The following is a 12,822-nucleotide window of genomic DNA, read 5'->3' as shown; positions in this document are numbered from 1 at the left end:
AATTCATTTATCATTATTATAATTTTTTTCGCATCCGACCTAGATATGGACCAAAAGGTCTACTGTCGACATGCTCCTCCTTTGTAACCTTTTGAGAGATCTTGGGCCCAGAGACCGAGTGCCAGCCCCTAAGAGCTGCAGCAGGTGGTCGGGGGTGGGGCTGGGTGAGGGGTTGACGGGTTTTGAAAATGGCAACTTCGCTGTCCACCTTGCAGGACCACCACAAGGAAGGAAGCAGGTACCCGTCATTGGTCCCCTTCAGGTGGCGTTTAGGCAACTGACAGTGTGCTCGCTCGAGTCAGGGTTTTCAGACGGCTCACTTCATTGGTTCCTCTGGGTTGCATGTCGTTGTTGTTTCTGCCCTTTTGTGGCTGCTTGCCCCCTCCCCACGCGTGCATTGCACCGTATCTACTGATATCACGTTCCATTCGATAATGTTGGCTCTAATCTGAGAATTGCTTTCTGATTGGCATTATAGATTTGTTCGCCCTTCCAGGATCTTTCCCGTTCGTTCTATCACTTTAGCTTCAACTCATTCTTCTCTATTGAGGTTTCACTTGAGTTTCTTCTTGGATGCTGTGTCTATGTTTGTGTGTGAATTTGTGTTGTGGTAAATTTGGGAATAGACTTTCCTGGACGCATCTATATCGAAGGAGGTATAGTGTAGGTATGGCAGTGCGGTGATATGAGAGATTGGTCTGAAAGAAGGGCACGTGCTTGAGATTATAGGCCACTTCCTGAGTCAGACAATCGGCGAGGGGGGAGGGAGATGGTCACTGAATACATGGTTCATCTTGAGTGATACACGGCTAAACTGGTTGGCATTTGCAGGCAGCAAGTGAAGAGCTAATATGGTGGAAACAGGAGCCTTAGGCGACCAGGCGTGGGAATCGATGGCTGACAGCAACGAGCGCCTTCAGTACCTGTACACCTCGAGCGAGTTAAGCGACCTGGACATCTTCTTCCCAGGAGACGAGGACCCCATCAAGGTAAGTGTGGTGACTCGCATTGAATATGATTCCCTCCTTGAGCAAGGTTGGTGGGGCTTTGACGCGCGTTGCCCCACAGGAAGGCCTTGGACTTGATACGTGACTCCCTCAGGCCCACAGACTGGTCCTGTCCATGAGCTCCCCCGTGTTCCTCGCCAATCTGAAGGGACCCCAGGCTGCCGGTAAGCTCACCCTTTCAGAGGACCCTCGCCAGTCCTTTCGGAAGCTGCTGGGTCACATGTACCAGAACCGGATGGACCTGGAGTCGGTGGAAGAGGCTCTCGAGGTGTACAAGCTGGCCCACAAGTACCGGGTGGGTTCAGCGAAGAAAAATTGTGTGCAGGTACAGTGTGTGGAGGCCAGTTGCCCTTGCTTTTCTCCACAGCAGTTCTACCGCTCTTCTTCTGTTCTTTTTTTCTGTTTTTTGTTCTGTTTCTTCTTCATTTTCTTCTTATGTCTCTTATTCTGTTATTCTTTTTCTAATTTTTCTTATGGTTCCTCTTTTGTTTCCTCTTCGTCTTTTTCTTCTTTGTCTCCTTACTCTTGGTCTTCGTCTTCTTCGTGGGCTTCTCATTTTCTTCTCCGATAAAGGTTGTGGTTACATAAGGAGGACTTAATGCGGGCGAGATAAACTCCAAAACGGGAGTTTTCTTCTATCTATTAACAATGAAGGCAATCTGGTTAACAAATATTATAAGGTACAAATGGGCCCTGTGGGCGGATTATAATGTGTGCCAGGCCTTGACCTAGGGCACAACTGGCTGGCAGCCTCTCGGCCTGCCTAGCTTTGGCCAGTAGGTTCTTGACCTACCTAGCTCTGGCCGGTAGGCTCTTGATCTACCTAGCTCTGGCGTCTGGCCGGTAGGCTCTTGACCTACCCAGCTCTGGCGTTTGTGACATGGGTGTTATAGGTTATATAGGGGGTTAGTGGGTTGTTGTAAGTAAAGGTGTTAGTCTCGCTATTCTATGCATTGGGGTCAGTTTTATATATGAGGGTTAGTCCTATAGTTAGTGGGTGTTGTTAGGTATATCATATGTATGTTAGTTTATGGGTAATATGATAGGGCAGTTATAATAAAGGATTTTTAATAGGTTAGTCTGGTGACATTGGGTATCTATACCTTGTTTGTCTTGAAATGTGCTGCGTTAGATGTATGTTCTGGGAAATGCAAGGTTAGCAAGAGGGGAGTCTCGCTATGTTGCAAGCATGTGGATCACGTGCGTGGTGGGTGATGGTTAGTAATGGTTACATTGCCTCCCTGACCTTTTGAGGTACGTCCGCGTACCTTGGGTTGAGGTCGTGACAGTAGGGTTTGGCATACATAATTGTAAAAAAAAAAAAAAAAATTAAGATATGATAATTTGTTAAGTTGCTAGTGGGTGATATTTATCTGCAAAATTTGTTTGAATGAGTAAAAGGGGGGGTTTACGTATATCATCATATATTGAATGTGTTCAATAAAGCTATGGAAATATTTTTACACTTGTATATTCTCTTTTCAATGAGAACGAATTTTCACTTTTTGTTCTTTCTCTGTTCAATGAGATTTTTTTTTTCTATGATCTCTTTTCTCTGAGGTATATTTAGTTTGTACAATTTCATTAGAGTCATAGCTTTACTGAAGTGGTTAGTTTGTTTTTGAATGAACGTGTTAGTTTGTTTAGAGCTAAATATTCATATATATTGGTAAATATTGATATAATGTATAGACATATATACAAAGTTGGTAGTATTGTGAATGGTTATTGGCTACAATTTTCATGGGAAATTATGCTTTCTGTTGTTTTTATTATCGCGTTCATGCATATTTATATTTAAGGCGGTTAATTTTTTAAAAATTCTAATGTATGTATGGTATGAAATGCTTATTCATCTTCTTTGAGTGTGTGTGTGGGGGGGGGTTGAGTGTATTATTCGGAGGTTCACGGTCGGAAGGAAGTGAAGAAGTACTTTTACAGATAGTGAGAAAAGTTTTTATGAGTAGATGATCGTGAGGACCTAACCTATCGAATCGCATGACGTCCTGCGTCCGAAGGAGGAATAATCAATTTAATTTCATAGTTTAAGTGTTAGTTATGTTCATCTTGGGATTTGTCGTTGTGCATTGATTTATCCTAATTTAATAGGTTTCGGGTGACTGCCTGGGAGATTTCTTCGCGGTGACATTTTGATATTTTGAGTCTACGTTAAAATTGAAAAATTATCTCGTAAGTTAAAATTACACTAGTGGATGTTTTGTTATTTAATTATTGAGTTCTGTCTATCGTGGTCTTTGATATTCTATAACTGTGAATAATAGTTATTTCTGATAGGTCTACGTGGGCTATTTTACATCTGAAGAGTTTTAATTAAGATTATCATTTATGTCTTTGATACGTGGGTTATTTCTATGCATTGTGTTTGTGACATACAATTTTTTTTAAGAATGGGGTACTTATGGTACTGTGGGTCTGCGCTGAAGTCTTTGGAAGCACTGGTTGGCACTGTGGGTGGATGTGACACTGGCGTGGGCTGAGATGTTGATTCTTAGCTGACGTTAAACAATGCAAGGTTAGCAATTTTTGCTGAGCCAAGGGTGGCGGTGGGTGGAGGGTGAGGTTGGGTGGTTGGGGTGGGTGAGCGAAGATGCTGACCCGATGTGAAAAGCAGGTATGTTAGGCGGGTCCGGGCCTAACTGCTGCGAAGCTCCTGGTCTGGGTGGAAGGGGTGGAGGTGGGTTAGGCCGGTCGGGGCCTAACCGATGCGAGGCTCCTGGTCTGGGTGGTCATGAAGGGGGGTGGAGGTGGGTTAGGCTGGTCTGGGGCCTAACCACTGCGAATTCCCTGGTCTGGCTGGTCATGACGGGGGTGGAGGTGGGTTAGGCGGGTCTGGGGCCTAACCGTTGCGAATTCCCTGGTCTGGCTGGTCATGAAGAGGTGGGGTTTGAGGCGGGTTCTCGTCCGGCTCCTGAATTGTAAAAAAAGGGGTGAATTAGTGGGAGTCTATGGTTTATACTCATGGTGATTGGTGACGGTAGTTGTGGATGGCGGATGAGATTGTCTCTTGGATGTGTCTCGTTGGCCTGGGTCCACTGCGTCTTGACTGAAGTCGTGATGTCGTGTCGATCTTGGAGTTGGTGCGCTGGATCTCTACAGCTGATTGGATTCGTCTTGGGTTCACTGCTTGAAGGGATAGAGGGGTGGTGGTTAGTAATGCTTACCGAGTGAGGTGCTGAGTTTTGCAGATTTTGCGTTTTTCTCGGGTGAGGACGGTAGGGGTGAGGTGGAGTATTTTCTTTCGGAGATTGGGTCTTGTGGTAGCTGAATGGAATCTTGTGATTTGATTGAAGTTCGATCTCTTGGTTGGGAGTCTTGTTTGATATTGGATTGGAATCTTGATACGGTGCTGTGTAGAGTTGACAGGTTCTATTCTGACAGAGGTCTCTCTCTGTAGACATCTGTCGTATGATTGTTAGTGTACTGCCACCAGGTGGTTTAAAATCAATTTGCTTTACGATTTCACCACCGATTCTAAGATTGGTGCAACTGTAGATCAAAGCTGCAAGTGTAACCAGTGTTTCTTGGTATAAGGTAGGCTTGTCTCTTCGGAGTTTGGAATGAGAGCACCGCTCGCCAGTTTGATTGGTTGTGTAACCTTGGTTGTATGGCTGAGTACGGGGTTTCTGTTCAGAGCGTGGGTGCACCGCTGCCGCCAGTGTAACCGTGGGCTTCTTCATTTTCTTCTCCTTCTGCGTCGTCTTCTTGTTGTTGTTCGTCTTTTCGTCTTTTATGTTCTCTTTCGTCTTCTTCGTTTCTTCTTCATTTCCTTCGTCTTCGTCGTCGTCTTCTTCTTCTTCTTCTTCGTCTTTGTCTTCTTCTTCTTCTTCGTCTCCATATTCTTCTTCGTCTTCTTCGTCTCCATCTTCTTCGTCGTCTTCCTCGTCTCCATCTTCTTCGTCTTCTTCGTCTCCATCGTCTTCGTCTTCTTCTTCGTCTTCTTTTTAACCTTCTTCTTCTTCTTCTTATCATTCTTCGTCTATATTGTCTTTTTCGTTCTCTTCTTTCATCCTTCTCGTCCTCGTCTTCTCCTTTGTTTTCTTCGTTTTCTTCTTTTTTCTGTTTTTTTTTCTTCTACTTATTCTTCTTCTGTTTCTTCTTCCTCTCCTCCTTCTCCTCCTCCTCCTCTATCTTCTTCGTCTTCTCCTTCTTGTTCGTCTTTTCCTTCGTCTTCTTCTTGTTCTTATTCGTCTTCTTGTTCTTATTCTTCTGTTTCTTCTTTATTTCCTCCTACTTTCTCGTCGTCATCTTCTTCTTCTTCTTCTTCTTCTTCTTCCTCTTCGTCTTATTTTTTGTCTTCTTCTTCGTGTTCGTTTTCTTATTCGTCTTCGTATTCTAGTTCGTATTCTTCTTCGTCATCGTCTTTTCCTCCTCCTCCTCCTCTTTCGTTTTATTTTTCCTCGTCGTCTTCGTCTTTTTCTTCTTCGTCTTCTTCCTCTTCATCTTCCTCTTCGTCTGCTTTCTCTTCTTCTTTTGTTGTGATAGTGATACGGTGAGCAAAGATGATGCAACAGCGACGAATCATGACACACTCCTCGACTTTTCACACTTGCTTGGGCAAACTCTCTCTCTCTCGTTTTGTTTTCAGTACATCATCGCCTCCAACGTGAAGGCGGAGACGATGCCGGAAGTGCTGGAGACTTCGGTTCTTTATGAGGACGCGGCGCTGAAGAAGAAGTGCAAAGAGGTACGTGGGTCTGTTTCCAGGTGTCGTGGCTGGTGTTCCTTTTGGGTAAAATGGTGATGTCTACACTTCTTGGAGTTAAGTATCCAAAGCCCTCTTGGTTGAAAGACGTCTCGCTTTGCATTAGAGCATAAGGAAGCACGGCGGCACCGCACGTTCGGTCGCGTCAGTTGTCGCCCGTCCCTTGGATTCGTCGACATGTTCAGAAGCATGACGTGTTTAACCCACAGATACTGGACCGCGACCCCGACGCCGTCATGCTGCCCGAGACCGTGTCTCGTCTGAGCAAGGAAGGCTTGAGGGCTTTGCTGACGGACGAGACCCTGGCCTTCTCTTCCGAGGTTGTCCCCTTCAGAGGACTGATTGCCTGGTAAGTACTCGCACTCGTGGCGACCATTCCGTTCCTCTTTGCACAGTGCATGACTATGTTTTGGTAGTCGCTCATCATGCTCGCACGCTAAAGTGCTCTCTGTGCCTCTCGTTGGTCGCAGGGGAAAAGCCCAGCTAGGCCAGCAGGAGGAGGAGCCGTCGGGGAGTGCGCTCCGGGAGGAGATCGGGGACGACCTGCTGAGGGAGGTGCGGTTCCTCGACATGTCCTGCGACGAGTTTGTGGGCAATGTGATTGACACGGACGTGCTGACCCACAATGAGTTCATCCACATCCAGTGTGCCATCCAGGGCGCCGATCCCTCGAAGTTCCCGATGACCATACCTCTGCATCCTGCCGGGGGAAGGAGGAGGCAATGCCGGGAAGAGGACGCGGCGCTGAAGAAGAAGTGCAAAGAGGTACATGGGTCTGTTTCATGATGTCGTGGCTGGTGTTCCTAAAATGGTGATATCTACACTTCTTGGGGCTAGGGTCCAAAGCCCTCTTGGTTGAAAGACGCCTCGCTTTGCATTAGAGCATAAGGAAGCACGGCGGCATCGCACGTTCGGTCGCGTCAGTTGTCGCCCGTCCCTTGGATTCGTCGACATGTTCAGAAGCATGACGTGTTTAACCCACAGATACTGGACCGCGACCCCGACGCCGTCATGCTGCCCGAGACCGTGTCTCGTCTGAGCAAGGAAGGCTTGAGGGCTTTGCTGACGGACGAGACCCTGGCCTTCTCTTCCGAGGTTGTCCCCTTCAGAGGACTGATTGCCTGGTAAGTACTCGCACTCGTGGCGACCATTCCATTCCTCTTTGCACAGTGCATGACTATGTTTTGTTAGCCGCTCATTAATCCCGCACGCTAATGCGTTCTCTGTGCCTCTCGTTGGTCGCAGGGGAAAAGCCCAGCTAGGCCAGCAGGAGGAGGAGCCGTCGGGGAGTGCGCTCCGGGAGGAGATCGGGGACGACCTGCTGAGGGAGGTGCGGTTCCTCGACATGTCCTGCGACGAGTTCGTGGACAACGTGGTCGGCACGGACGTGCTGACCCACACGGAGTGCATCCACATCCTGACGGCCATCCGGGGCGCCGACCCCTCGACGCTCCCGAGGACCACGCCACTGCATCCTGCCAGGGGAGGAAGGAGGGGGCGTATACCCCCGAAAGGGCGGCTTTCCTGCTTTCACATTCCCCCGAATGGACGCAAAATAGCTTTGAAGCCGCATGAGGGTTATTATTTGATTGGGTGGCTTTCGAGTGATAGGAATATTCGTGTCCATCGCCTGGATGCACCAGGTGCTGGCACCCTTCAGATAGAGGTTGCTGGTAGGGGCGGTGTTGTAATAAGCTCGGCATCCTCTGAGGGTCCTGAATTCGTCTTTGCACCGCCTGCTGCCCTTGAGGGGGGCAAAAGATATGATGTAGTGTTTACCCCCAAAACGGAAGTAGTTGCGAATTCGGCAGGTCCCGGAAGTGAGAGTGTGGGGAATGTAACCCTGTCACGTAGATGGGGGGATCTTGAGTGTGCCCTGTATGTGTGCGAGTCTGGAAGCTCTGGCTACGAGTGAGTGAGTGAGGGGAGAGCGGGTTGGGTTGGGTTAGGCCCCTTTTTGCACGAACGAGGGAGGGAGGGAGGGGGCACGGCGGGCGGCGGCGACCCGAAGCCGAATGGAATCGCTTGGCGAAGAGCGGTTCTATTATTACCGTCATCATCATCGCCGCCATTGTCATTAGCATTGGTGCAATCAGGTGTCTTGTTAGAGAGGCGGTTTCAGTGCCAAGGAAGGAAGGAAGGAAGGAAGGAAGGAAGCGTCTCATCATTTGTTGTTGTTGTATTTGGATCCTTTATTTCACGTCCTTTCCAAGGTGCAGCAGAAATCGTCACAAGGGGGAACAAGCCTGTGGCATAGGTACGTGCCTTACTAAAACACACCTAACTACACAAATGTATATATATCATATACTAAATAAAAAGATTCTGTTACAATTATTTCTTTTTCCTGAGGCGAGAGGCGTTTGGGGGTAAATCGGTTACACCGCCAACTACGGTGAAGAAGAAGAACTCGAAGAAGAAGAAGAAGAACTCGAAGAAATCGAAGAAGAAGAAGAGGAAGAACTCGAAGAAGAAGAAGAAGAAGAAGAAGAAGAACTCGAAGAAGAAGAAGAAGAAGAAGAAGAAGAAGAAGAAGAAGAAGAAGAACTCGAAGAAGAAGAAGAAGAAGAAGAACTCGAAGAAGAAGAAGAAGAAGAAGAAGAAGAACTCGAAGAAGAAGAAGAACTCGAAGAAGAAGAAGAACTCGAAGAAGAAGAAGAAGAAGAAGAAGAACTCGAAGAAGAAGGAGAAGAAGAAGAAGAAGAAGAAGAAGAAGAAGAAGAAGAAGAAGAAGAAGAAGAAGAAGACCAACAACAACAACAACAACTCGAAGGACTCGAAGAAGAACTCGAAGAAGAATTCGAAAAAGAAGAACAACTCGAAGAAAAAGAAGAACTTGAAGAAGAACTCAAAGAACTCGAAGAAGAAAAAGAACTCAAAGAAGAAGAAGAACTCGAAGAAGAAGAAGAAGAACTCGAAGAAGAAGAACTTGAAGAAGAAGAACTCAAAGAAGAACAAGAAGAACTCGAAGAAGAAGAAGAAGAACTCGAAGAAGAAGAACTCGAAGAATAAGAAGAAGAATTCGAAGAAGAAGAAGAACTCGTAGAAGAAGAACTCGAAGAAGAACTCGAAGAAGAAGAAGAAGAACGAATGAAGAAGAAGGAGGCTAGAAAGGAATGGAGAGAGGCCAAAGCAAAAGATTTAACAATTCGCAAAGTTTTGAAACAAGAAAAGCAAGTAAAAGAAAAAAAAAAGTTATTACTTAAAGGGGGAAAAAAATAAATAAATAAATAAAAAAAGTATATATAAAAAGGGTGTTTTGAACGGAAATTTAACACCAGCACAAATCGCCCATATAGATGACTTGCGAGAACAGCTAGATGTTGACAAGAAATAAAAAGTAATATAATTTTGATATTTCATTTTCCTAAAGAGGGGCGTAGCCCAGGGCGCGCAGCGCCGCAGGCCAAGCCCCCCGGCGTAGCCGGTGGGCTTGTGTGTATATATATATATATATATATATATATAAATATATATATATATATATATATATACATATATATATATGTATATTATATAGTATATATGATATATACACACACACATATACATATATATATATATATATATATATATATATAAATATGTGTGTGTGTGTGTGTGTGTGTGTGTGTGTGTGTGTGTGTGTGTGTGTGTGTGTGTGTGTGTGTGTGTGTGTGTGTGTGTGTGTGTGTGTATTCTTATGCACTTGTGTCTCATGCGTATTAAAGACAAAAGGTACGTCTTACAAACGTAAGTTTGGGTGAACACCTTTCAAATATAATTATATAAAATTAATTTCCTTGATGAAATACAAACTCATTTTGAGCATATGATATTTGAAAAATAATAATATTAATAGAATTGGGTTCTCATAAAAGTATGTCAAAATTTTACATAATACATGTGTCGTGGTGGAAGCTTCCAGGAGTTGTTCGAGAGCTGGAGCATGACTTCGTCTTTGAAAATTAAAACTTTTTATTATATAGATAGCCGTTCTTCATGATTACATATTTCTAACATCTTGTTTCCTTAACTTTGGGTTTTGTTTATACATCAAAGACTCGCATTTTGTTTTAACAGGTCTAAATTATTTTACGTTAATGAATAACGGCTCTCGAACAACTCTACTTCATAATATTCTTAACTTTCCTTTGTAAAGGTTAATAAATATTATTATAAACCTTATAATATATTGTGTAATTTACTATATATTTTTTACTTTTAAAAAATATTACAATTAAGATGATAAAAACCTTGGGTGAATCCGAGGTTTCATCCAGTCACAGAAACGACTCAGTGTCAGTCAGACTTGATTCAGTTACAGAACGATACGCACTGTAAATGTCTAAAACTTGATATCTGAGGAGGTTCTGGTCGTTCTAAGCCCTGAACAATTCTCACTCTTTATAGGTAGCCAGCTTGCTATCATAATCACGTACTCACACACATCCGCAGGTAACCTTGCTATCATAAACGAGTACAGTTCTGAGAACCTTTCAACGATCGTCTTGATACGGTTTTCTGTGGTACTATATGCATATCAGTATATATGTATATGTATGAGTGTGTATATATACATATATATATAATACACACACACACACACACACACACACACACACACACACACACACACACACACACACACACACACATATATATATATATATATATATATGTTGTTATGAAGGTAAGACAGATGAGTGGAAAAGGTGGAAGAGAAACGCGGGTTAGAGCGAGAACACTATATTACTGACGTTTCGACTACAAGTCTTCTTCAGAATGACAGACAACGTGTGTGTACAGCATATATATTCTCCTTATGGCTCATCTGGCTGGACGTTTCAGAATGCCGCATGCTGATTGGCCCGAAACTCCCTCCTCCATAACCAATCTGGTGGCTGCTAATGACAGGTTAACGAATCCTTCTCTGTGGTTGCTGACCTTTCCCAGTGTTATGCATGCGGACTCGACCAGCTTTCTCATTCTTCTTTCGAGCCCGGTCCAGATAGGGCGTGCCTCTTCCCATTCTGGTAAATGCCCGTGCGTGTCCACATGCACTACCAGTGAATTTGAAGTCCTGTGATGCCGTAGGTCGTTCTTATGTTCTTTTAGCCTTTTTGTCAACCCCCGTGACGTCTCACCGTAATATGTTGCAGGACATCCACTGCATGGTATACCGTACACTATGCTATTTTCGTTGGTGTGTTGTTCTTGTTTGTTAAATAAGACACCCTTTATTTTACGCCCGGATTTATATGCTATTTGAATGCCTGCTTTAGATAACGTTTTGGTCATGACTTTTGCTTCCTTTGCGAAAGGTACTACTAGATATTTTATTGATGCTTTGTCATTTTTTGGCCTTGCGTAAATTTCTTCCGCTTTCTTTCTCAATTTGGATAGTAGTCCCGCTGGATACATAAGTTTGCGGAAGACATTAAATATGTAGGATATCTCTTCTATATATTCTTTGTTGCATATCCTCAATGCTCTCAGATAGAAACCAATTATCACTCCTGTTTTTGTGCGTCTGCTGTGATGGGATAAGTAGTGTATGAAGTCATCTTTGTTTCTTGGGTTTTCTGTATAATGAAAACTTTACAGAACGACCCTTCAGGATGGCCTTTCGGGATGACCCTTCAGGATGACCTTTCAAGACGACCCTTCTGGACAACCTTTCAGAATGACCCTTCAGGACGACTGTTCAGGATGACCCCTAGGGACGACCCTTCGAGAATACCATTTAGGATGATATTTCAGGACGACACTTCAGGATGACCCTTTAGGACGACCCTTCAGGATGACCCTTCAGGACGACCTTTCAGGACAACCCTTCAGGATCACCTTTCGGGACAACCCTTTAAGATGAACCTTCAGGATGACCCTTTAGGACGAACCTTCAGGAATACCCTTCAGGACCACACTTCAGGATGACCATTCAGGATGACCATTCAGGACGACCCTTCAGGATGACCCTTCAAGTCGACCCTTCAGGATTACCCTTCAGGATGACCCTTCAGGACGACTCTTCAGGAAGACCCTTCAAGACGACCCGTCAGGACGACCCTTCAAGATGACCCTTTAGGATGACCCTTCAGGATGACCTTTCAGGATGACCCTATAGGATAATCCTTTAGGATGACCCTTGAGGACCTTTCAGGACGACCATTCAAGACGAATCTTCAGCATGACCCTTCAGGACGACTCTTCAGGATGACCCTTCAGGATGACCCTTCAGGACGACCCTTCAGGATGACCCTTCAGGACGACCCTTCAGGATGACCCTTCAGGACGAGCCTTTAGGATGACCCTTCTGGACGACCCTTCACCCTTCAGGGTGACTCTTCAGGACGACCCTTCAGAATGACCCTTCAGGACGAGACTTCAGGATTACCCTTCAGGGCGATCCTTCAGGATGACCCTTCAGAACGACCCTTCAGGATGACCCTTCAGGACGACTCTTCAGGATAACCTTTCAGGAAGACCCTTCTGGACGACCCTTCAGAACGACCCTTCAGGATGACCCTTCAGGAGGACCCTTGAGGACGACCCTTCAGGACGACCTTTCAGGAAGACCCTTCAGGACGAACCTTCAGGATGACCCTTCAGGATGTCCCTTCAGGATGACCCTACAGGACGATCCTTCGGGATGACCCTTCAGGATGACCCTACAGGATGATCCTTCAGGACAACCCTTCAGGATGACTCTTCAGGACGACCTTTCAGGATGACCCTTCAGGATGACGCTTTAGGACGACTCCTTAAGAAGACCATTCTGGACGACCCTTCAGGATGACCCTTTCAGGACGACCCTTCAGGACGACCCCTGAGGACTACCCTTCAGGATGACCCTTTAGGACGACCCTTCAAGATGATCCTTTAGGACGACCCTTCAGGATGACCCTTCAGGACCTTTCAGGACGACCCTTCAAGACGAAACTTCAGGATGACCCTTCAGGACGACCCTGCATGACCCTTCAGGACGACCTCTTAGGACGACCCTTAAGGATGACCCTTCAGGATGACCTTTCAGGACGACCCTTCAGGATGACCCTTCAGGACGACCCTTCAGGATGACCCTTCAGGATGACCCATCTGGACGACCCTTCA

General features: G+C 45.4%; 1 protein-coding gene across 2 annotated transcripts in view; it reads left to right on the top strand.

The window, feature by feature from the left end:
- LOC143031027 (uncharacterized) overlaps nt 1-7,668 on the top strand; it is a 30,981-nt gene extending 23,313 nt beyond the window's left edge. For both annotated transcript variants that reach the window (XM_076194384.1, XM_076194383.1), the window contains exons 2-8: nt 832-989; nt 1,102-1,332; nt 5,614-5,712; nt 5,940-6,079; nt 6,201-6,495; nt 6,715-6,854; nt 6,976-7,668. In XM_076194384.1, coding sequence (XP_076050499.1) covers nt 852-989; nt 1,102-1,332; nt 5,614-5,712; nt 5,940-6,079; nt 6,201-6,495; nt 6,715-6,854; nt 6,976-7,645 — 1,713 coding nt within the window. In that variant the 5' untranslated portion in view covers nt 832-851 and the 3' untranslated portion in view covers nt 7,646-7,668. The remainder of the gene's footprint in view (nt 1-831; nt 990-1,101; nt 1,333-5,613; nt 5,713-5,939; nt 6,080-6,200; nt 6,496-6,714; nt 6,855-6,975) is intronic.
- Nucleotides 7,669-12,822: the final 5,154 nt, after the last annotated feature.

The sequence above is a fragment of the Oratosquilla oratoria genome, chromosome 12, assembly GCF_046742065.1.
Source record: "Oratosquilla oratoria isolate Oo_2021 chromosome 12, ASM4674206v1, whole genome shotgun sequence".
NCBI lineage: Eukaryota > Metazoa > Arthropoda > Malacostraca > Stomatopoda > Squillidae > Oratosquilla > Oratosquilla oratoria.
This window is presented reverse-complemented; position numbering and strand designations above follow the sequence as displayed.